Source organism: Pygocentrus nattereri, chromosome 19 (genome assembly GCF_015220715.1).
Source record: "Pygocentrus nattereri isolate fPygNat1 chromosome 19, fPygNat1.pri, whole genome shotgun sequence".
Classification (NCBI taxonomy): domain Eukaryota; kingdom Metazoa; phylum Chordata; class Actinopteri; order Characiformes; family Serrasalmidae; genus Pygocentrus; species Pygocentrus nattereri.
The window spans coordinates 34,294,813-34,319,783 of record NC_051229.1 but is presented as its reverse complement, the minus strand read 5'-3'; the positions used below and the strand labels follow the sequence as shown (position 1 = coordinate 34,319,783).

Genomic DNA, 24,971 nt, shown 5'->3' with positions numbered 1-24,971 from the left:
TCATAAAATTAGGTTGAATATTCTGGCTTTAATTTGTACTTCAGATGAAAGAGAATGAGGCCAGAGAACGTCTTTAGCATACAGAATGGACACTTTCTAGTTCAAGTCAATGTTTGAGAGACACATCTTATGTTGTATTAATGATTTATGAGAACAAAACCCAAAAAGGCAAACATGCAGCAGGACGTGAGGTTTTGTTTAGACAGCTGTACCACATCGTTTATGTTTCATCCAAAATATATATATGACAAAAGTTAACAGTCCCCTCAAGACATGTGCATAAAATTACATTTCTAAAATAAATGTTTATATTTCTGAACTAGGTGACAATTATGTGGCTAAAAGGACGCATGAATAGTGTAATGATGAATTCATACACTGTTCACCCAATTTTGGGAATAAGTACTGTGACCTCAAATCTGCTGGGTCATTCTACAGAAACATCCTTTTTTGTGTCTGTAATGTTTACAGATATATTACACTTGAAAAACATGTTAGGGTTACATTTTTTATTACATTTTCAAATAAAATTTTAGTAATTACACCTTCTCCAGCCATTGATTTAGCAATATTGGCTTTTACATCATTTATGTAGAATTGCAAGCACCACAGAAGAGCTCATCCCCGCAGTCATGTGTGAAGACTCAGTAACATATTTTGAAGAAAAGAACGCATTTTTAAGCAATGAAACTGCAATAATCTATACATGACTGTGAAATACATGAATTAAATGACATAAAGAAAACAAATGCCAAATAAATATTATAAAACACATAATGAAAGTTGTTGTCCCCAGGGTTGTCACCCGTGTTACTGCATAACAAAAAATCTACTACTTTGAAATAAAAGTCACACTGATGACATCACTTGTCTTCCTTTTACCTGTTTTTTAAAGATCTATGAAGAAAAGGACATGGTGAGTCAACCGTATCTTTTCAGTTGTCAGACATTTTCTCACTTAGCTCATGATTTCATATGAAGGTTTAAGTTGACGTCACTGGTATGACCTTCTTTATTCTTAGGTAACTGTGAAAAAATAGACTAAATGAAATATTTTAGTGGACATTCCATGACTGACAATATGTGGTTTCATGCTCTGTAGCAGCCTCTTTGTAAAATGCATTTTCATGAAAAATGTCACTGGTGCTACGTTTCTTATGCGAAACACCAATGAGGGCTGATAACACCAGTGACACCTGTGGATAGACAGAAAAGTGCACATTTCTGGAGAATGACCCAGCTGTAGAAAAAGTCCAGCGCTCATTTAAAACCATGCAGTCTGCTCTGTGCAAGGATAAACTAGTTTTGAATATAAAGAAATCTAAGTTTATGCTGTTCTGTAGATCTTTAAATATTGATTTTAATACTGTGACTATTACTGACAGGATTCAAGTACCTCAACATTTGTCTGGATGATAAACTCATATTCAAATCTCTTAGTGATAAACTAGATAGTAAATGCAAACAGGCTTGAATTTCTTTATTGAAAGACATCTTGTCTTGAAGGGCGGCACGGTGGCGTGGTGGGTAGCGCTGTCGCCTCACAGCGAGGAGGTTCGATTCCCCGGCCGGGTGACCGGGGTCCTCTCTGTGTGGAGTTTGCATGTTCTCCCCGTGTCTGTGTGGGTTTCCTCCGGGTTCTCCGGTTTACTCCCACAGTCCAAAGACATGCAGTCAGTCCAATTGGACATGCTAAATTACCCCTGGGTGTGAGTGTGTGAGTGACTGTCTGTGTCTGTCTGTCTGCCCTGCGATGGACTGGCGACCTGTCCAGGGTGTATCCTGCCTTCCGCCCGAAGACTGCTGGGATAGGCTCCAGCATCCCCCCGCGACCCTGACGGGGAAGCGGCTTAGAAAATGGATGGATGGATGGATGGATGGATCTTGTCTTGATGTGTGTGCGAGTCCTGAAGGCAACTTTACAATCAGTCCTGGACCACGGTCAGTCTATCACTCTGCCTTGTGTGTCATTACTGGTCACCTTTACAGCACTCAGCACTGCAGACTGTGTGATAAGGGCGGTTGGTCCCCACTAGCAGCACGATGGAAAACATTCTGGCTTTTTTTTATTTTTATGAAATAGAGAGTTCTGGTCCTAAAATCTGATTGGCTGAGCCGTGTTCAAAGCCATTGTACGCACAGATATGACATCAACTCAACTCTGTATTACTGCGCCACAACACAACAAAAAAAACTTGTGCTGTTAATGGAATAATCTTTGACTGTCATGCTGTCCGCATGGCCCATGGAGCATTTTTATGAAGTAAGAAATAAGAACCTGTTTTGTGTTTTAAGTGAGTGGCTGGAAACTTATGTTCTTATCTAGAACTAGGCTGGTCAGATAGCTAACAGGCTAAAAAACAGCAAACAGCATAAACAAATCAATTATTAACATCACAGGCTTGATTTATAGTATTTACAATATGATTAGGCTGAATCTCAAATGGCTCTGTACACCCAAAATAGAGTGCTAGCTTTAAAATGTTTAGAAATTCTAGCCTCAACAGCCAAATAATGCATTATTTACTGAGTGTGTATGTGGTTGAAATCCCAATAAATATTTCTTAGCTATATTTTGCCATGCTGGATTGCGGATCCAGTATTTAAACTCCTATGTAGTGGCCTGTGTAGGGAGCCATTTGAGAGTCAGCCCCAGTGTGAGAAGAGGGGCGCCGCTGGATTGGTACTAAATAAGTCTCACGGTGGTAATTTGGCAGTGGTGGACAGTAACTAAGTAAATGTAATTAGTTACTGTACTTAAGTAGTTTTTTGTGTATCTGTACTTTACTGAAGTTTTTCCATTTTGGGCGACTTTTTACTTTCACTCCACAACATTCTGAGAAATCTGTCGTTCCTTTTGGTTTTTGTGTGTATAAAAACGTAACACGTAAAAACGAAAGAAGTGCAAAGCCAGAGCACCAATCAGGGCCCAGTGGTCACTTTGTTTAGAGCTGGTTTTGACCCAGTGCAGCACACTGGTCAACATCAGTGCAGCAGCGTAAAATTTTGGGAGAGTCTGTTCAACATAAATGATGAACTAACCTAACTTTGTGTAAATAGAGCACAATATAGAAATATGTCCACATATGCAGTCGAGACTGACGCGGCTTTTTTCTGAATTTCTACAAACACCATTTCATTTTATAGTAAATGAGTTTGGGCTGGTTTATGTTTATGAACAGAGGCCTACAGATCAACATAGTAAAGGAGCTCATCTGTGATCCTGAGTTTAAAGCCAGTTTTTATTCAACTTAAACTTGGAACTACGTTGTAAATAAATCTGAAACTGAAACTTTGCTTGTGTGTAAAAAGTGATTTCAGAGCCACTCGGTTCTCCCTGATGGAAACTGTTTACCTTCAGTGTTTTGTGCTTCTGATCATTTTAATAGACGTCAGCGTCACTAATTAATGACGTTCTATTAAAAGACTGGTTTACCAAGAGAGACGCTGGAGGACTTTCACCTGAAATGAGTTCATGAAGCCAGTCTTGTTATAAAAATGATAACAGGACATCAGAGCCAGAATTACTCTTTTAGTACTTTTACTTTATACTTAAGTACATTTGAAGGTAAATACTTTAGTACTTTTGCTCTAGTGGAGGTCTAAAAGGAGGAACTTAATGCAAGTATGTGGCATATGTACTTCGCCCACCACTGTAATTTGGTGACAAAAAAGTACTAATAAAATGAAGGATTTTGCAATAAACAGCACTGTGTTATCAGATGTTCATTGCTATATGACAAAAAAGTTAAAAATGAATAAAATGACTACAATATACAGCGAGGGATGACCAAATGGTCTCCTCATTCAGGGGGCCATGGTTGCTTGGCAAAAATACCAAACTCTAAAGGAATTACATTTCTTGGTGGAATACTTGTTTATGTTGATTTTATTAAAAATAACTAAAATTATTCTCTGCAGAATTTTGCATTTTATCATATTTTATCTTGGTTGCCATTTTATACAAGCAATAGGCCAGTTGAGGCTGTGTGTTACTGTGATTCATGCCTAAGAATGCCCTTCCTTGTGATCAAATCCCAGAAACGCACAGCCTCTCAAGGCTTGTTGCTATAATGAATCACTCTCTGGCCATATGCCAGCTTATAAGTGTTCTATGATCTTTTTCAATCACTTTAATTATCAGATGGGCTCTAGTGACAGGATCAGTCAGGCACCTAGAGTTTTACTGAACCGGGACCCCCCCCCCCATCATTTTATTTGATTTTTGTTTTATTTGGCTGATTTAAATCTTATTTTTTTAATTTAATCTTAATTCTGTCACAGTTTTTATTTTAGTACTTTTAACAATCCTTTTACAAAAATTGAAGTTTAAATTTTACTTTCTTCTTTTTGTTCTTGTATGTTGAAATGAATTGGTTTTCACTACCATTTTTGCTATTTTCTTTGTTCCCCTTCATAATTAAATCTCAATTGCTCACAGTTTTTTTTAATATTGTTGATTTTGTTTAATTTTACCGTTAATCTGTTCATGTAGTTCTGTTAATTTGATTTGAAACTGATTCTCGTCCACTTTAATTACTTGTTGATCTCTTGGCCACAAAAAATGAGGGTCATCCTCAATGTATTTCCAGGTGCCAATAAAGGTTGATTGAAATATTCATTATTATCCAATAAACTGTGACAGACAAACAAAACAATAATAGCATTGTCAACATCCATGACTGTATAGCCATGGTTATGCAATACGATGTGTTAACATACAGAGAAACTGTGATGGACCTTTTGTGAAAGTTACACACATTTACAAACATCTAATTAATTTAACAAAATATGTGTTTCAATTAAGAATATTACAGTAAGTTGAGAAATCACAGGCAAAACTAAGGAAAAAACAAATACAACAGCTGTGAGCCCTCCTGAGGCTTCTGAGGCCCTTGGAATGGTCCTAATTTTAGCCCCTTATGTTGCCCCTGATTACTGGATCTTTTCCATTCTACATGTCAACCTGGATTCAGAACAAGCACAAGGTATTTATCATTGACTCTGTTTCTCTATGATTATATAACTTACACAAAAGTAGACAAAACATCTTGCCAAACCAGTTAATGTTGTTTGATTTTAATACTGTGAACATATGCTAGCAGTTTCCCAGTCTCACCGACCCATTCCAGGGTTTATGGAAAGTGTTCACCGTTTTCCAGTCTGACTGGCTTATGTTTCTTCCCCTTGTGGACTGTGTTTGTCTCAGGAGAAACGAAAGGGAATGAAAGCTGAAAATCTCATTCATAGTTCACTACTAACCTGCAGTGACCTGTCAAAGCATTAATGAAACTCAAGCGGCTGGAAAAATGTGTTGCATGTAATAATTCTTCCTGGCTTTTATTGGTATAAATGACACATATATGAATGTGAGCCAGGTAGGGAACTTTACCATGGGTTGTGGAGCTGCATATAAAAACATGAAAATCAATGTAACCTACAATGAAGGCAAATTTAGGCTAAATGGCTTTGTCTCATTTGAACAATGTGGTAACACTTCAGTATAGGAAGACATAATAATGCTCTTATTAAGCTTTATCGGTCCAACTTTGCATGAAGTTTCTCTAATAACTGTGTAGTTACACATGAATAACATTTGCAGCAACACTGTAACTACTGATGACTTAGTAAATGTTTAGGTGGATTGCAGAACTACAGCCTATGTAATTACACAAATGTATCCACTCCAGTTTTGCCTCATATAATTACACAAGTGTATCTTCTACACGGGAACTGTCCAGTGTGGTGTTAAAGTTACACTTTAATATATGTGGATAGTTCCTGTGTAGTTATTATGTAGGTACTGTAAAATAATGGAGGGGTAATATAGACGTTGCTTTAGGGGTAATATAATGCAACACATTTAATTCATGTCTGAAAAGTTTTAAAATAAGTGGACAAATGTACATTATTAGATACTTCATTTTACTGCTGGGAAAAAAAATTCTAAAAAATCTGCTGTTCCAGTCTGATTACAAATGTAATTAAATGAATCCGATTGAGCACATCTGGGACATCATGTCTCGCTCCAACCACCATGCACCACAGACTGTCCAGGAGTTGGCGGATGCTTTAGTCCAGGTCTGGGAGGAGATCCCTCATCCGCCACCTCATCAGGAGCATGCCCAGGCGTTGTAGGGAGGTCATACAGGCACGTGGAGGCCACACACAATACTGAGCCTCATTTTGACTTGTTTTAAGGACATTACATCAAAGTTGGATCAGCCTGTCGTGTGTTTTTCCACTTTAATTTTGTGTGTGACTCCAAATCCAGGCCTCCATTGGTTAATAAATTTGATTTCCATTGATTATTTTTGTGTGATTTTGTTGTCAGCACATTCAACTTTGTACAGAACAAAGTATTCAATGAGAATATTTCATTCATTCGGATCTAGGATGTGTTATTTGAGTGTTCCCTTTATTTTTTTGAGCAGTGTATTAACAAAAAATAAGAACATTATACTGAATGTTCAAGAAAGAGGTGATGTACATTATGATGTATAAATGAAAGCTACAGAAAATGCTTAATTCATCCTAATTACTGCTCAATAAAGTAACAGTGAGCAACCAGTTAAGAGTGATTAAGCAGTGCCAAACGCTATTGCTATCCAATGGAATAGTCTTCTTCTTCTATTTATCTTCTCATTTTTCTGCCAGATTTTTGTCAGATACTGACTGTTCCAACTCTGGAATGTTTGGTCTGATAGGAATGGTGGGCTTGCATATTGTCACAATTGGTCCCTCCCAGTCCTGTCCATGTGCTCGTGTTGTGTTTACTTCCCAGTCCTGTCCATGTGCTTTGTTTTGGCTTTCAGTCTTGCCCCTGTCTAGTTGCTGGTCATTGTTTTATTTGTCGGATATGTTTGATGTTTAATGTTTGTTGGCTGTATGTACTCTCGGGTTGTTTGATTCTTGTTTGTTTATCATGTCTGCCATCGATCAATCTGTGTTGGCTCAATGACCCTGGACTGTTTGGACTACGACCCTGGATTTGCCCTGAATAAATCTTACTTTTCTCAGCATGTGCATCCGCCTCATCGCTCCATGTTACACATACAACTTTTTGATACAACATAGGAATAAATGGGGTGCAAATATTTGTGCACCCAATTCATGTCATGTTGATACAGGTCAGATTATCACTCTAATAACCACGAGAGTAACACATAGCAACACCTTAGCAACCACCTGAGATACCATAGCAATCACCTAGCAACACCATAGCAACCATCTGGGATACCATGGCAACTACTTATGAACAACTTTGCAAACCTCCTAAAATACCATATTAATTGTTTGGCAACACCTTTCAGCAACATCCCTTCTGCATTACCCTCCTGCTTTCTCAAGTCTTTTCACCTTGGCTATATTAAAGAGATTATCTTCATCTAGCACAACAATAGTTGCTCCTCCTGTCTGATTAAACGCAAGTAGTGGTGTGTAACAATGAATAACACTGTTATGTCATTCTGTTATGTCATTTTTCTCCAGATATCAACAAATGAATCTCATACCTTTTTCTTCATGTGTTCAAGCCCAAATGTGAAGTAAGAACAACAGAACGGAAGTCATAAAGGACTTCCTATCCTTTTCTACTTCTATGAAATGTGAATGAATTGCTGCACTTTACTCTGAAACTACTTTCAATCAACAAACTCTTTGGTATATGAATGTTTTGCCTTAAAATTTAAGTTGAAAAACAATGACATAATGGGTAAACACATGTAATGGGTTTAAGTGTCAGACATGATGACATTATGGATGATGTGATTTACACAGATTTAAAAGCATTAGGGAATGTCCATACTGCCCAGAAAAAAGTAACTAGATATGCTGAATATGCACAAAAGATCTAAAACAAACTTGGCCCTGCATTACAGAGAGAGCCTAGATCTAAATATAGCTAGTTAATGTCTTAGTTTCAGCATTTTAACTTGCTAAAACTTGCCTAACCCAACAAGCAAGCCAAAACTAGTCAAATCCACTTAGGACTTAATCGATTGCCTACAATGGGTTTACTGTACAGGCTTCTGGGACTGTGCTTATTAACATTTGATTGATTGACTGATCTCAGTGTTGGCCCTGTGCAGGCAGCCTTAACTCAGCCATATAAATATGATGGTTTTGTGTGGGTTTATTCAACTTCACAGCTCAACATGCCACATTCAGAATGGTGGAGTGGGCCTGGTATGGGTTACTCTGCACAGTTGGTGTGGTTCTGTGTAGGTTTGTCCAGGTCCAAAAATCCCACAGTCAATCCACAATTGGCCCCGTTCTGGAATGGCGGTGTGGGTCAGATATAGACTATTTCATACAGGGCCTTTGTGAGATTTATGTAGGACTGCAAAAGCCCAGACTGCCCACAGTGAGCCCACATGGGGGCATGTTTGCTGGGAAATATTGTGTCCTAACTGTAGGATAACCACAATGATGTCCAAACGTCTGTTTCTACTGTTAGCCAGTCTATTGACAACAGAAATTGTTTTAGGCTACAGTGACAGGTACCATAATTTTTTTTTGTTACGAAATACTACTGTAAATTTGTTCACATTTTACCTGCTTCATTTTGTCAATGTTGAAGAAAAGCTGGCAAATATAATAATGCAGTGTTGGTGGTGAAAAAGGAGGAGACAAATAAATATGAAACATGTAGCTGTTTATTATAAAAAATTAAGGGCAAGTAGTTTGCTTGAGCTTTTACTTGGGAAATTAAAACTGAAACTGGGCAGGCTGTTAAACAGGGAATGGAACTTTTTCAACCAAAGTTATTCAAACTTCCAGTTCATCAATTTAGCTTAGCTGTCAAGCTAACTATAACCTTTGTTTTCATTAGTTCAATGAAGTGTTTACATCTAGCTTGACTGTGCCTGTATCTTTGGTCGCTCAGTATACCAGTTGAGCATGGAAGCAGACAAAGCAGTTGATTATTTTCATTGATTTGATTGAGTAGTTTAGGATTTCCTTATTTGAGAGATATTGATATGATATACACAACAAAAAATGACAACTTAGCTTTAAGCTGTCTTATTTTATTCTAGTTTTATCATTGGGCTTGTTTTGAGCATTGTTTCTTGTTAGTTATCAAAACAAGTGAAATGATCTGCCATGGAATATGACAGTTTCTCTCTATAAAATAACTCAAAACAAGAAAAAATATCTGGAAATAAGCTCTATTCTTCAGAAATCTGAGTTTGTCTTTTGGCTAACAAAAATAATGGAATGAAAGCCACATACACTACATATACAACAGGGTTTCTGGAGAAAATGAGCAAAGCACATTCACGTTGCCTGATTTATCACAAGACAGATGCTGTATTTGTTTCTTTAGTGACACATTAATGGAAGGAAAGCCATACGCTATTATTAGAATAAGTGTTGTGAAATTTGCAATCAAAATATATTAATTCCATGTAAAAAATGTTATATCCTTTTTAAATATTGTACAACACAACTGCAACTGACAGATGCTATAAAAGAAATCTATGAAAAGAAATATAAACTCTTTCAAAATACATGGTAAAACAACACTACTGAGCAATAAATGTTTGACAGTAATCAAAGTAGTGCACTCTATCTTACACTGTACTGTACAATAACAGCTTTATCTGCAATAACTGCAACAGTCTAGCTCTGCGCGTTTGTCTTGGGCTCTATGAAAAGCAACAAACATGAAGCATTTGTGAGCCTCCAGAATTCAACAAGTCACAAATCTATGGTGCAATCATTGCAACATCTGTCCTGCACCCTCATCCTTTTTGTTGTCCTGTAACTTGCCACCAATGTGACGTAAAGTCAGAGAAACTTGGAACTCGTTCTTTAAATGACCTCTGCGGAAAATGTCAAGAGAGTATCTCATGCTCAGTCTGATGGAAAATTGTCTATACTGTCTATAGACCACTACTGTCTCTTTCACATGACCCTCATGTAGGTGGTTCTGGTGTCTGTGCCAAGGTAATTAGATGCTAGGCACTTATAGTGGCCCGAATCTGTTACTGTTGGCTTCTGGATTATGAGCGTGCCCTGTGGATGAAGAAGCTCACTGCCTGCTGGACGTCCTTTTCCAGCCGTGGAGAGGACTGATCGATCTGGAAGCTCCCAGGAGATTTCTGGCTTTGGTATTCCAGTAGCAAAGCAATTAAGGTGTACAGGACTACCTGATATTTTCTTCAAAGTTGGTGGGGGTCCATTGGTGATGCGGGGTGGGTACGCAATGATGACCACAGGTATGGTAAGCATGGCTTCACCTGCATCATTCTTTGCCCGGCACACATAGTTCCCTCGGTCATGTAGCTTGGTCTGATAGATGACCAGTGTTCCATTGTCCATTAGCTGGTAGCGACCAGCTGATTGAGGACGGTTAAGGACATGACCCCCTGGAATGGTCCAAATGATGGTGGGACGAGGGCTTGCATCTGCGAGGCAATGAAGGAACAGAGGTTCCCCAGACATACTGCGGATAATCCCTCTTGGTCGTGTCAGAATATAAGGCTTTTGTCCAACTTCTAGAACAATCAGCTTTTCAATATATCCAACCTTGTTCTTAGCAGCACAACGATATTTCCCAGCATCCTCTTTGCTTGGGTTATAGATGACAAAGGTCCCATCCTTGCCCAGGTGATGATGAGCACCTCTGCTAGGCCCACCAATAAGCTGGGTACCATTGGGTAAAGTCCAAATAATGTCTGGAGGTGGCTGTCCATCAGCAGAACAGTTAAGTATTGTCGTTTTTCCCAGTCTAGTCACCAATCTCTCGTTAAAAGGGTTTTTGAAGATAGGCCTCATGAGTTGGCTGGTAACCTCCAGCTGCACCACCATAACAGCTTCACCACCATCATTCCTGGCCATACAGATGAACTCTGCTGTGTCTGTAGGTCTAACGTTGCGGATCTCAAGAGTCCCATTGGGATGGACGTTTATCCTGCTTCCATAGTAAGGAGCTGAGAGAAAGATATTGTCTGGCATTATCCATGTGATCCTAGGAGGTGGGTCCCCTTCTGCTTTGCAGTCTATAAGCTTCCTTGAATATTTTGGTGCTGTATGTTTCACAACTGTTCTGTTCTGGTAATAGCCATTGATGACAGGTGGATTGCCATCAATGTCTATCTTGTACACTTTGCTCTCATCACCTGCAGTATTGCGGGCCATGCAGACGTACTCTCCAGCATCAACTAACTTCACATCACGGATATCAAGAGATCCATTGACATGCATCAAGTACCGTTCATTTGATGCAGCAATCATGTCACTTGAGGGTAGCATCCACAGGATCTTTGGTTTGGGTTCTCCTACGGCTTCACAGTCAAAGCGGATATTCCCTCCTGGCCTCACTTTGGCATAGGTGAGCCTTGGAGGGCGAATCCGAGGTGCTGCCGTTACCACAGTGATGTGAACATGCATTTCGTCTTTGCCAAGTTTGTTCTCTGCATAACAAGTATAGTCTCCCTCTTCGTCCATTCCCACCTTATTCAGGTAGAGTGTTCCGTTATCAAACAAGACGTAACGTTTGGAGCGACTCCCTCTGCTGCTGTCTGCCTGAAGGGCACTGTTTACTAATGTACCATCAGGTAAGCCCCATGAAATATCTGGTATGGGAGCACCAGAGGCCTTGCAGTCTACCTTGATGTCCTTGCCATATGGTACCTGCTTCTTGCCGACAACCTTGGGTTCAATTTTAGCTGGCTTCATGGACACAGAGACCTTCAATAGCTGTAGATCATCTCCAACTTTGCTGCGAGCAACACAAAGGTAGTCTCCAGCGTCTTTCTCACTGACTGAGTCGATGATAAGCGTGCCGTTCTGCAGCACCTGGATACGGCTGCCCATTCTGAAATGAAGAAAATGACACTTGTTAATAAAAACAAAAAAAAAAAGAAAGAAAGAAAAATAGCCCCTTGACATCCAGCTCCAGATTTATTCTTTACAGTGACAACTAAGCCAAACAAAACTCCAAGATCTATTTTGAATATATGTTTGTGTGCTTATCAGTGAGTCATTTGTCACTGAGTTAAAATCTTAAGTCAAGTTACGAAGTCTCAAGGGGAACCAATATTTCAAGATTTGACTGGTAATGCTGATGGCCAGATACCAATCGTTTATATAATCCTGAAGATGAATTCTCAATGAAAGAAAAACTGTACAAAAATCTGTGTAGCTGGTTTTTGTTTTTCTGAGAAATGTCCTAAAGCTTTTCCATCTTTATCCTTTCCTTAAGCTTTTGTCAACAATGCACTACTGTTGATTAAAAAAAGATTGAGAGATTAGATGAAGAACCTTTTGCTGAATTAAAGACACTTCACTTCAAGCTGTGGAAACTTTTTGGAAATATTAGTCCAGAAGTATTGAATTGCAATAGTCCAGAAGTATTTTGCAATCAGTCCAGAAGTACTGAATTGCAAAAGGTAAAATACAGCTGTGATTCATATTCTGTACTGTAAACACTTAATATTTCATTCAAACAATTACACTGAGGGGCCAAAATCTGTAATTTATAAAGAAAATGGTTATAAACATTTATCTTGTGATAAATATTTTAACCCACGTCCTAATGTGAAACAATTCATGTTTGAATAGTACATTATGCCTACTGCACATTGGACTGTGCCACTTCATGGCCAAAAAATCTGAAGCTATTATTGTTAATAAATGTACAGACACTGCTGTTGACATTTGGTGTCAATGCTCAGTGGCACTCATGACTCCCAGCATTATTCAGTTTCTTTGTGTGGCGCTCAGTATTTTGCCAATAGTGCTATAAATCAACCAGGCCACAAAAAAAAAAAAAACCACACACAGCAGGTCATATGTGGCTTGACATTTACACTAAGAAAGGCAGTCAATCTAAAGCCTTTAAAATAAAGAGACAAAAGCTAACTGTCTATCACCTCACCTAATATTTAATTCATTGGCACTCTCGCTACAACACATTCTTTGTATTGTTGCTGCTTCGTAACAATCAATATGGCATGGAACATCTGCTGTGCAGTGGCCTTTAGACTGTCCTGGACCTTAATGTAGTACAGGAGTACCCGCTGTTGTATTTACAGTTGAAAGGCTTCTACTAGTGATGGTGTTGTGTTACAGGGTAAAAATGGCCTCATCTGCATTATTCAGTGTATAGCATCATTGCGTGAGTGTGTGTGTGAGAGAGAAAAAGAGAGATTGTTCACCTGTGCCACTGATCCACAAGGGCTTTGGAGGGAAGCCTCCAAATAATTCGAGGTTTGGGATTTCCGGTTGCAGAGCAGTTCAACTGAAGTTGACCGCCATATTCCAGCTCTGTTCGCCTGTCTGATATTTCATTTATCTGGGGAGCAGTTTCAGTTTTTTCCACAGATAGAGTGACCACTCGCCGCTCTGACCCTGTGGAACTTGTAGCGATGCATTCATATTTTCCACTGTCAGAAATATCCAGGTTTTTCATGTGAAAAGTGCCATTAGGAAATACAAATGCTCTTAAGTGAGTGTTATGTGCTCTTACAATAGTCCCATCAAACAAGACCCAGTGTACAGTGGGCTGAGGGTCTCCTTGTGATGTACAGGGAATCCACACACTCTGTCCAGCATCAACCCTCACAAGCTGCCGTTTCTCCTCCAAGATGCCAGGAGGTGCTGCCACCACTTGCAGACGCACTGTAGCTGTGTCTACACCAGCTGGATTACTAGCAATGCACTTATAGTGTCCGCGGTCATAAACAAACACCTGCTGGATAACTAGAGTACCCTCTGGGGTGACTTTTACTCTGCCCTGATCATTGTTTTGACCCCTAACTTGAGTACGATTTGCTAGAATCCATGACACCACAGGCACTGGTCTACCTTCTGTTTTGCATCTCATCTCGACTGCTTCACCAGAGTGAACCTTAATCTCTCTGACTTTTGGTTCCAATATCTGTGAGGGATAAGCAAGCACTGACAGCATGACCAGGAGTTTGTCAGAGCCATAATCATTCTCAGCCAGACAAAGATATTGTCCCCGGTCTTTGACATTGGCATTCTGGATCAACAAAGTTCCATTTTTGAATACTTCAAATTTACCCATTTTGCCTTTAATGGTCAAGGTACTGCCTAAAGTTGAGACAAATAAAAAACATTTTCAGTGTATTAAATTCTCACAGGCTCACTACATAAAGGGTAATGTGAAAACAAAGATTCTCTCACATGCATTAACAACAGTAGCGTTAAGTACAACTCTAGAATACAAAATGGGTATCAAAAAGTTTACAAAATAAGTCATATTATGAAAATTTTAAATACAGCATATGGGTACCTGTACTTGAGGAAAATCGTTTCCAGCTGATGGCAGGGGCAGGGTTGCCTGTAACCTCACATGGAAGGAAAGCATCAGAATTTGAATCAACTGTAAAGCTTGCTGCATTTCCCCCAAGAATTCTTGGCTTGGAGTTCATATCAATTGTGGTTGATTCCAAGCCAATGGCATTTGATAGTGTAGTGTCATACACTGTAGTTTCATCATAGGTGTTTGAAAGACTGTTGGCAAGATCACTGTTGTATGGAACTGAGGTGCTCTTATAACTTTCTTCTGCTTTGAGAACAGTTACTGTGTCAAAAGTTATTGTCTTCCCATTACCTATCCTATCCTTAGATCTATCCTTGTGCTTTGCAGATGAAACTCTTGGTCTGGGTTGTTCTAGATGATCCGTGTGTTTACCCACTGACACTTTTGGCCTTACTCTTCTAATTACAGGTCTCTGTGTTTGATACCTTCCACCTCCTCTTTTGTTACTGCGGATTTGGGACTGTGGCGTAGTGTATGGCCTTGGTGTTGACGTTGGATAGGTTGGTATGGATTCACTGGTTGTAGAGATTTTTGGGGAAATGGTGGTTTTGGCTGAGTTGTCCCTTTCTTCACTGTTAGAGCTTTTACTAGTCTTAGTAATAGATGGTTTGGAGGATTTCACTGTCTCTCCAGCAGGTGTATACAAGGGTCTGTGCAAACTTGACTCTGTCTGTGGCACAAGAGAGGTGGTTTCCAGTGTAGTAAGTCTGGTAGTTGGAGCTTGTGTCGTTGTTTTCTTTATTGGCCTTCTTCCTCTGAAACGTCTTCTGTGGAATCCTGGCTTTCGATTTCTCCAAGATCTTCCAACAAACTGTGCAGACTCCCCTGGATCAGAGCCGGAGGTACTTGATTCCAAACTATCTTCCTTGGACATAGTTCTAGTTGTTGGTGGGGCTGGTAGAATTGGAGTAATTTGGGACTCTGTAGTTGTGGATAACCTAGATCCATATGTAGGTGTAGTTGCAGGACTGTGCAGAACAGCTGTTTTATGGTAATTGCTGAATGGACCGGCAGTTGTAAATGAAGCTATCACATCAAAAGAAGCTTGTGATTCTGTGAAGGATGAAGAACCTGATATGTCATCAGAAGATGTCTCTGAATTTTCTTGTGCCACGGGAGGAGAGGCAGTCATCGGTGCTACTATTGATTCTCCAGTAGGTAGGGTAGCTGTGACCTTTGATGGTGGTGTTGTGGTCATGGTTCTGACTGATGTTGTGCTCTGTGTTGTAGTGGATGGTTTAGCTGGTTTCCTAAGTCTGTTAAGAATTTCCCGCTGACTCTCTTTGCTTCCAAATAATTTGTGCCATGGTATCTTTCCTCGTATGACTTTAGAAGATTTAGTGGTCGTGGTTGTAGCTATAACAGTGGTTGATACTTTCATAGGATCTTGTGTTGGCTCTTGCTCAGGGGCAAATGCAGAGGTAGCTTTAGGCTTCAACTGTGCCTCAACGTTGAGTGAACTTGATGTAGTATACATCTTTGGGGAAGTAACAAATGGCGTGCTTAGTGTTGTTGTGGGTTTGGGTATTTCTGTCTTTCTTAAAGAAGAGGTTGGTCTGACAACTGATTGCTCTTCTACTGTTCTGGACTTTATGGTAGACAATCCTCCACACAGTTCACAGTCTGTAGTCAGCTCCACTGTGTATGGAACAGTGGCATTACCCTCATGCTTTACAGATGGTCTTTTGAACTTGTCTAGCAAGGACTGTATGTCTGTAATTTTGTTTGGTCGGATAAACCTGCGTCTGCTTGGAAAGTTACGTCTTCTCCCTGGACGTTTTTTATTTGGAGGAATAATGTGTATTTGCTGGTGGGAGATGATGGTGGATCCAGGAGGGAGACGGGGAGACTTGATTCTTTGAGTAGTATGAAAAGTAATTTCATCTTGTTCTCTTTCTGTTGTTGTGACTGCTGTAAATGTGGTCTGGCTTTCATGGTCTGTTGATGTGTGTACCACAGGGTTCACTCTTTGGGCTGAGCGATCCATCATGCGTGTCACATTAAGGCTCTGAGAATTAAGATTTGGCATGATCTCTGTTGCAGTCTCTGGTGTATCCCCAGAAAATTGAAGTTCCATTTTATCCATGCTCTCTGTAACTGTAAATTTTAAAGTTACTGGTTGTAAAGGCTTGAATGTATGTATTTCAGGACTGTAGAACTTTCTATCACTAGATCTAATTGTATAACCCATAAATGGTGTTGTCTCATCGCTTTGAATTTCATAGTTGCCAAGGGTGACACTAGCCTGCACTGGGGTGGCATCTGTGTATGAGTATGAATCTGTTGAAATTGTGTTAATGTGCCCTGGTGTTGTCATGAAATTGCTGGGATCATCTCTTACTACTTCTGTGATCATAGCACCACTCTTCTGATTGTTCTCACGCTGGTCATAGATGGTCACATAATTATTTTCTGTATTTCCTGTAATTGTCATGTCATGACTTGGACTGAAAATGTTGCCTTCAATCCCTTCATTGCCTGAACCTGTCTCATCACCAAGAGCTTTTGAATCCTCCAAGGGAATGATCTCACCATCTGCAGCCTTTCCTTGTTTATTATTTTGAGACCTCTTAATAAAGTTTGCTAATTTCTCTGGGTCTACTTTCCTGGATGTTTTATCAAACACCCTTCTAGTCCACCCAGGGTGTCTGCTACCACCTCTTCTCATTGTTGGTACCCTGCGAAGTGAGGACCTGAGCCTAGGATATGGTCGGTCTGAAGTAACTGTCCTTGATTCTTGGCTGACCCTGGAAAGATGTTCACTGTGGTTCTTGTGTGGATCCTCTGTGTTGGGCTGCACATCATCACCAGACCCCTCTAAATCTATCAGTCTTACCCTTTTTGACCCATCATTTGAAATGGTCACTAGGGAGGCTAGCAAATCTACCCCAATATGATTAGCAGCTATGCATCTATAAAATCCCCTGTCCCTTTCAGTCAGTCCATGTATTTTCAAAGTGCCATTTTGGTAGAGTTTCCTGTTTCCATAGGACCTGTCCAAAACAGTGTGGTCTGGTAATATCCACTGAACAGAGGCTTGAGGGCTACCTGTTGTTTCACAATCAAGGAATAAGCTCTCACCCACTGAACGTAAAAGCTGAACCCCATTGATTTCCTCCTCTTCAACATCTGGGGACAAGACAGTAACCCTAAAGGAAAGTACATCTGCATCCAGATAGTTGGTTGCAATACAACGATAGACACCAGCATCAGAGCTATCTGCTGCTCTTAAAGTAAGCTTCCCATTGTCTGCTATTACAATCCTCTGATCCTCACTTGTATATGGTGCTCGCACCTTGATTCCATCTGGTAATATCCACTCTGTAGAGGGTTTAGGATCACCGTAGGTTTGACAGTTCAGTTCAGCCAGACCACCAGAAAGTACTGAAGACTCTGTCTTAGTCTGGTTGTCCCTTTTGATCATAGTCCAGCTGTATCGATCTCTACTTACTTTATTTGCTTCAACATTCATTTCGACATTGGACGAATATTTGATATGAAGGGTTGAGTATGTGGTTGTAGTGCGGTCTAGTTGTAAGCTGATGACATCTTGCATTAACCATGCAGGATTTGCCTTAATATTTGCCTCAATCTCTGTGAAGATTTCATCATTAGCTGGCCTTGCTTGCTTGTACTTGTAGATCATGTCTGGTGGCATAGCGAGGAGGAGCCCCCTCTCAAGTGTCATTGGAGAATCACTGTAAGTGGCCAAAATGCCCCAAAGCTGACGGATGTGCTCATAGTCAATATTACAAACAAGTGATGTGGCCACAGTTGCAATAAGTGTTGTAACGTCTTCAGCCTTCACTCCGTGGGTTACATTCAAATTTTCCAACCCTGTTGGTCTCTGTACAACACAGGCTATGTTGGCATCATTGTGGAACTGGTCTGTAATGTTCATTTCAATCATTCCTATTGGAGCAATAAAATCCTTTGGGAAAACTGGGGCAAAGCTGTTCTCATCCATAGTGATATTCTTCTGTTTTAAATGGGGATGAATCCATGGCTTAGAACATGTGTAGGCATCTAGATGAATCATATTACTGCCTCTGGAGGTAACTGGTGATTCACAGACAGGACAGAGCTGCTCTCCAGGAAACTTTCTGTCTCTTTTGCATTTCAGGATGCCTGTAAACACAAAATGTGTCAATTATTTGCAGCTGTTTTGAAATAATAGTTCTATATACAATTATGCAATTTCCCTCTGGGATCAATAACATATTATGACTCTGATTCTGATGTCTGTCTCAAAATTTTTTTTTTCATGTATCTGTACTTCTCTGAAGTATTTCCATTTTGGACAACGTCTTACTTTCACTCCACTGCACTTCAAAGTCAAATGTCTGACTTTTTACTCTATCACATTTTAAGAAATCTGTTGTTTCTTTTGATTCATGTGTGTAAAAAAAAAGTAACATGTCAAAACAAAAGAAGCACAAAGCTAGAGCACCAATCAGGGCACAGCAGTCATTTTGTTTTGAGCTTGTTTTGACCTGTTGGTCATACCGACCCAGTGCAGCACATGGTTCAATGTCAGAGCAGCAGCGTAAAATTTTGGGAGAGTCTGTTCAACATAAATGATGAACTAACCTAACTTTGTGTAAATAGAGCACAATATAGAAATATGTCCACATATGCAGTCGTGACTGATGTCTTTTTTCTGAATTTATACAAACACTATTTAATTTGATAGTAAATTAATTTCGGCTAGTTTATGTTTATGAACAGAGACCTACAGATCAACATAGTAAAGGAAGCTCATTGGTGAACCTGAGTTTAATCCACATTTTATTAAACTAAACTTAAGTTGCCTTAAGTTAATTAGTCTTTTAGTACATTTTGTTTTAATACTAGTACAAGTACAAGTACATTTGAGGGAAAATACTTTTGTACTTTTACTCCAGTGGAGGCCTAAAGGAACTTCTACTTTTACTGGAGTAATATTTTAACTTGGGTATCTCTACTTTAACTCAAGTACATGATTGGTGTACTTCGTCCACCACTGGTAGATTAGGCTTAGAGCCAACTGAGAGAAAACTCTGCTTATGTACGGCGTGGCAGTGGGCAACAACTGCTCAATAAAGCACAATGTCTTGTGAAAAATCTGTGTCTCCTTTAATAGCTACAATATCATGGATAATGTAAGGAGTAGAAATATTGACAATGACAGTAATGCCCGGTCAACTATTGGTGATGTTTGTTTAAAAAAAATAAGGCTATATTAACATCCCCAAACTGAAACCCTCCCAGATGTTGAAATATTAGTTTCCTTGAGCCATATTTCACCACTGTATGGATATGGATCTTTCCTACTGTAAAGCAGTGCTGAAAATGATTTAGTATTGCATGCATCAAACAAGCAGTTAGCCCTGTCTTGTGTACCTGGATTCTTTTTCATCCACTCTGCAAACCAGTCCATCCTACAGTCACATGACCAGGGGTTTCCATTAAGAAAGAGGTTTTCTAGCTGGTAACAGCCAGAGAACACAGTAGAAGGTAGAGTGAACAATAGATTGTCCGATAGATAAATGGTCTTGATGGAAGAAAATTTGAAAATCTGACTGTGTCTCAGAGTTATGAATGTGTCTGGATGAAGTTGTTGGAGCAGGTTGCCCTCGAGATGCACTAACTGTAGGGAAGTCAGACCATAAAAAGCTTCTGGGTGGATGAATTCAATGCGATTATGGTCCATATGGAGACGCAGTAAATTATCCAGGCCCTGAAATGTCTCCTTTCGAAGCTCCTTCACTCTGTTGTAACTCATTTTTAGCACCTAAGGAGGAAACATCACAAAGACATAATCAAATCAGCCTGTTTAAAGGGTGTCGATCAACAGAGTCAATTCTGCACATTTTCAAGCATTCATGTGTTATAGTTCACATATTTTGTTACTGACGTTCAGAACCCATAGAACCTTTACTGTTGCCATATGGCAGCAATTATTTATTTATTCATTACTTTTTTCTTTTTCCTTTGGGAAAAGCAAGGCTTTCTGAGTACCACGGTACACAAGCCTTCAGTTTTCATTCTGTACTGCTTATTTCACATGATATTTTTCACATTAACTTTTTACTTTTGCATCACAAAGTGTAAAGTATAATTTAATGATCATTCATAACAAGTAAAAAAAATAATATATGGGAGGTTAAATGACTTAAACACAACCAGTTTAAATATTACAGGTTTTATGCAAAATCATAAAACACACTTGTTGCCATATGGCAACAGCATGTGACGATAGAAAGACAACCTGCAATGCATACAATGGCTGTTAATGAAGTAATGTCCATTGGCCACACTGAACACAATTATTTTGAGATCATTTTTACATTCCAAGCTGATAGTTTTATCGATATAGTTAGACATTTTCATTTTTTATTCTTAAAAGTTGAAAAATAGCCTGCAGTTCTATTGCTGCATGCTGTTGTTACTTGGCAACAAAAGTCATTGTTAAAATACCTATTAAGGATGCAGTTTTTAATGAGAAAAAGTAAATCAAGCAAACAAAAAGCAAGTGTCTGTCATACTTCATGCAGTAAATGATAAGTTACAATTCACCTGCTTCATATTTAGCATCAATCATCCTTACCAACTAACTGTCACCATCAATCAACCAGCTGTTTGTTTTGCTAACAACTCAAAGCCAATATTTTTTATTCTGACACAAATTTTTGACTGTGGTCTACTGTAGTGTCTACTCTGATTATGTCTACTGGACTGCACAGCTGTTGCATATGCATTCCTGTCAAGCATCATCTGCTCATCAAGTCATGCAGTGGTTTGCATTAACTTGCAAAGTGCTGGAAATGTAAGAACATGCAACATTCCTTACCTGCAGAGCCTTTAGATGGTGGAACGCCTTGTTTTCAATGTCTTGGATGAGGTTACTGTGCAGCATCAGCAATTCCAGGTTTGTCAGCCCTGACAGTTCATTTTCTTTTATCACTGATAGACTGTTGTACCTAAAATAATGTAACACATTAATATCAATGTCCTTAAATGACCTTTTTATTATAGCCACTCATATTAATTAGCATAAGAATTCACATAACCGTAAATACCTCACCCCTCTGATTTACTACGCATAGTGACAAAGTGAGACATGGTAACACATCAGTAGAGGGACATTAAAATGGCATTTAATTGGTCTTATAAAGCCTTTTCAAGCAAGTAGCTCATAACTATCTGGCAGCTCATGGCTGCTTTTAGTCAAAGTGAACTAAGCTTGTTTCCAGAATTATTTTATGTGTGTATTATGCATCATAATCTTTGGCAGAAGATTGTATATTCTCCATATTTTGCCCTTATTAAGCCATATCAAGCCTACTGGCTGTTACATATTAACTAGGCTGAATTCAATTTCTTTCAAAGGACTTTTATTTGTGCATTGCACATCATGTTTTTACATTAAGGCATTCAAATAGTTTGCTAAATCTGATGAGACCCAATCTAACAGGTTAGATAAAGACTAAATTCTCTGTTAATAATCACAGTTCAAGCAGACCCGTGAGACCCATATTAAAGACGTTGCCACTGGGGGCCAGTTTGTTTTTATTTAGAATTAACTGATGATTTATTATTTATGATTTTATTAAAAAAAAAATATTTTTAACTACTGGCTTTATGACCCTTGAAAAAACTAAGCATGCTTAATTACATCAATTTTATGTATGAAGTACATAAAGAATACTAAAAGTGCATTTTTATTCAATGCATTTTACAAAAATGAACTTAAAATATGCTTTTCTGTATTTTTCATAAAGCATATTTTAAAAGTAACACATTGCAAGTTGTATTTTTATTATGCTGTATAGAATTACACTTGAATAAATGTGTTTCTTAACATGCTGAAGCATACAAAAATATATTTAATTGTCATCAAAAGTGCATTATTTAGGAAGCATACTTAAAGCGATGACTTTTAAGTAGGCTAGAGTACATTTTAGTTGCATTTTAGTTGCAGTATAACTGAAACTATCTAGAAATCAGATATGGCTATTGGGTCCACCCCTTTTCTTAAATAAACTGTAAGGTACTATGCAAACATTGCTGAAGTTTCAGTACAGTTCACCGCCCAGCCCACATATGGAAACTAAGCTGTGCTCTGGGGCCCATGGTGGATGGAGGGCCTGCAGTGATTGGTCCCCTAAATTTTTATTCTATTTATTTATTAAGTGGCAGGAGATGGTGCGGCCGGTGGTCTGACTTGTTGGTGGATCGACCAAGCCAGCTGCACTAAAGATGAACAAAACTGAATTTGTATGAGGGGCCCGTTCTTTTTTTTTTGCAATAGGACTCATAAAATTCTAGTCATGCCAGTGGTGAGTAGCAAAATGTTTTTTGTTAAAGCATAGCTAACTTTTTTCTGAACATTCAGATACTTTTCTGAACATTCAGATACTTTTATGTACTGTTTGTAAACGTCCCGATGGTTGGCAACCCCATGCCGAGTGAGAGGGACAGTTTTAGCATGTGCTCACCCCAGGTTGATCCTCTCCACAGCCGGCTGGATCTCACGGGGCATGGTGCTCAGGTACCGGAAGGTACAGTGCACCTCCGTCGGCACATAGCATGCGCACGACGTGGGACAGGCGCCGCTCCAGCGCGCCTCAGCCAGAAGTAAGTGGAGCGCAAGGAGGCTGCAGCGCAGGGAGGGCCACTCCAAGCGCATGGTGCAGAGGGGCTGGATTGGCTCATGCACTGCTTAACAAATCCTCACGTTGCCATTTACCACTGAAAAACTGGGAGACATTTTTAATGCTGCTGCAGATTGACCTCCAACAGAACTTCTGTGTAAAGAAATCTTATATACGGGAAAATATGGATTTCAAATATGTGGCATATATTTGCATAGATTTTCCACATATATGTCACATATGGCCATATGTTTCTCATTTTTACCCATAGGTTATATATTTCAGCAATACACTGGTCAGGCATACCATTATGACCCACCTCCTTGTTTCTACATTGTCCATTTTATCAGCTCCACTTACTGTATAGGTGCACTTTGTAGTTCTACAGTTACAGACTGTAGTCCATCTGTTTCTCTGCTTACTTTATTAGCCCCCTTTTACCATGTGGTGGTGGTGTGTTAGTGTGTGTTATGCTGTTACGAGTGGATCAGACACGGCAGTGCTGCTGGAGTTTTTAAACACTGTGTCCACTCACTGTCCACTCTATTAGATATTCCTACATTGTCAGTCGACCTTGTAGATGTAAAGTCAGAGACGACAGCTCATCTGCTGCTGCACAGTTTGTGTTAGTCGTCCTCTATTCCTTTATCAGTGGTCACAGGATCAGTGCCCACAGGACACTATTGGCTGGATATTTTTGGTTGGTGGACTATTCTCAGTCCAGCAGTGAGACTGAGGTGTTTAAAAACTCTGAGGCATTGGTGTGTCTGATCCACTCAGACCAACGCAACACACACCAACACATCAGTGTTACTGCAGTGCTGAGAATGATCCACCACCCAAATAGTACCTGCTCTGTGAGGGTCCACAAGGGTCCTGACCACTGAAGCACAGGGTAAAAGGGGGCTAACAAAGTATCAGAGAAACAGATGGACTACAGTCTGTAACTGTAGAACTACAAAGTGCAGCTATACAGTAAGAGGAGCTGATAAAATAGACAATGAGCGTAGAAACAAGGAGGTGGTCAGAATGTTATGCTTGATCGGTTTATATCAATATATACAAACATATATGTAGTACATATTTAACAGGATGTGAGAGAAAACAGTATTCATACATTTATATTACTCATATTTAGTTGCTTCATCTCGTATACGTTTTTGCTTCTGATGCATTTCATTTTGATATTTTGCTTTGCCGTTTTCATCAGGCATATATGTAAAATCCGTGCATCAGGCATATGTACCAGATATGTAGTTTATATATGATCCATTTACTTTTGAATTTTTGAAGCTTACATAAAAGTACACTGTACATAGGTACATATATTTTGAAATATATATGTCTGACCCTTTATGATACATGTGCATATATGTATCAGATTTCCTTATGGGTTTCAAAACAGACCTTTTCTATTTCACACAAAAAACAAGAGAGGCCGGATGTCTAATAGCTCTGTGCACAAATACTTTTGCACTGCAGACAGGACTCAAACAAACAAAACAACAACAAAACAAACAAACAGTAGATAAATAAAAAAGTAACTTAATGTGAGAGTTGATGAAACTTACCAATTGCACTGACGGTGACCTGAATGAAGACGCACTTTCCAAAACTATTCAATCAACATAATGAGGCAAAATAATCCAGAGAAAAACATTAATCCATACAGTTAAATGTCACTTCCATCAAGTTTCCCCCTCAAATCCAAAAATCCAGATTCCAGACCCTCATCAGAAGAACTCCAACTTGCCAGGTAGACAGTGGACTGAGAGTGGACTTTACATCCACTGGCGGCTGAGTCCTTGGAGTTATTTTCCCACCCGTATTCCGCCATGCCCCGCCTCCTGTCCTGTGATTGGCTAATAGTTCATGCAGCCAAGCAGTCAAATCTTGTGCTTTGATCAAATCAGATGTCTTTTCACTTCAGCCTCCTCACAGTGAAGAATTTAAATGACTAAAAATTGCTAAAGCTAAACATTATTTTGTTTGAGTTCCAACCTCAGATCAAAACATTAGAACTGCTGAAGTACATTTTT

The 24,971-nt window shown here is 39.3% G+C and overlaps 1 protein-coding gene across 1 annotated transcript; it reads right to left on the bottom strand.

Annotated features, from left to right (window-relative positions):
- Nucleotides 1–8,639: 8,639 nt before the first annotated feature.
- igsf10 (immunoglobulin superfamily, member 10) lies at nucleotides 8,640–24,705 on the bottom strand. Its single transcript, XM_017691804.2, has 7 exons — nucleotides 24,504–24,705; nucleotides 22,777–23,037; nucleotides 21,129–21,258; nucleotides 19,679–20,069; nucleotides 14,267–18,424; nucleotides 13,167–14,064; nucleotides 8,640–11,824 (listed from the first exon to the last, which is right to left on the bottom strand). The coding sequence occupies exons 2-7, from the start codon at nucleotides 22,965–22,967 to the stop codon at nucleotides 9,910–9,912; spliced, it is 7,683 nt and encodes a 2,560-aa protein (XP_017547293.2). The 5' UTR covers nucleotides 22,968–23,037; nucleotides 24,504–24,705; the 3' UTR covers nucleotides 8,640–9,909.
- Nucleotides 24,706–24,971: the final 266 nt, after the last annotated feature.

Excerpts from the sequence above, each read along its gene's own strand:
- igsf10 (XM_017691804.2), bottom strand. The coding sequence starts at position 22,967 with ATGCGCTTGGAGTGGCCCTCCCTGCGCTGCAGCCTCCTTGCGCTCCAC. Across the intron at positions 21,259-22,776 it reads GTGGAGAGGATCAACCTGGG|GTACAACAGTCTATCAGTGA; the intron begins GTGAGCACATGC and ends ACATTATTTTAG. Across the intron at positions 11,825-13,166 it reads CTTGTGGATCAGTGGCACAG|AATGGGCAGCCGTATCCAGG; the intron begins GTGAACAATCTC and ends TCTTCATTTCAG.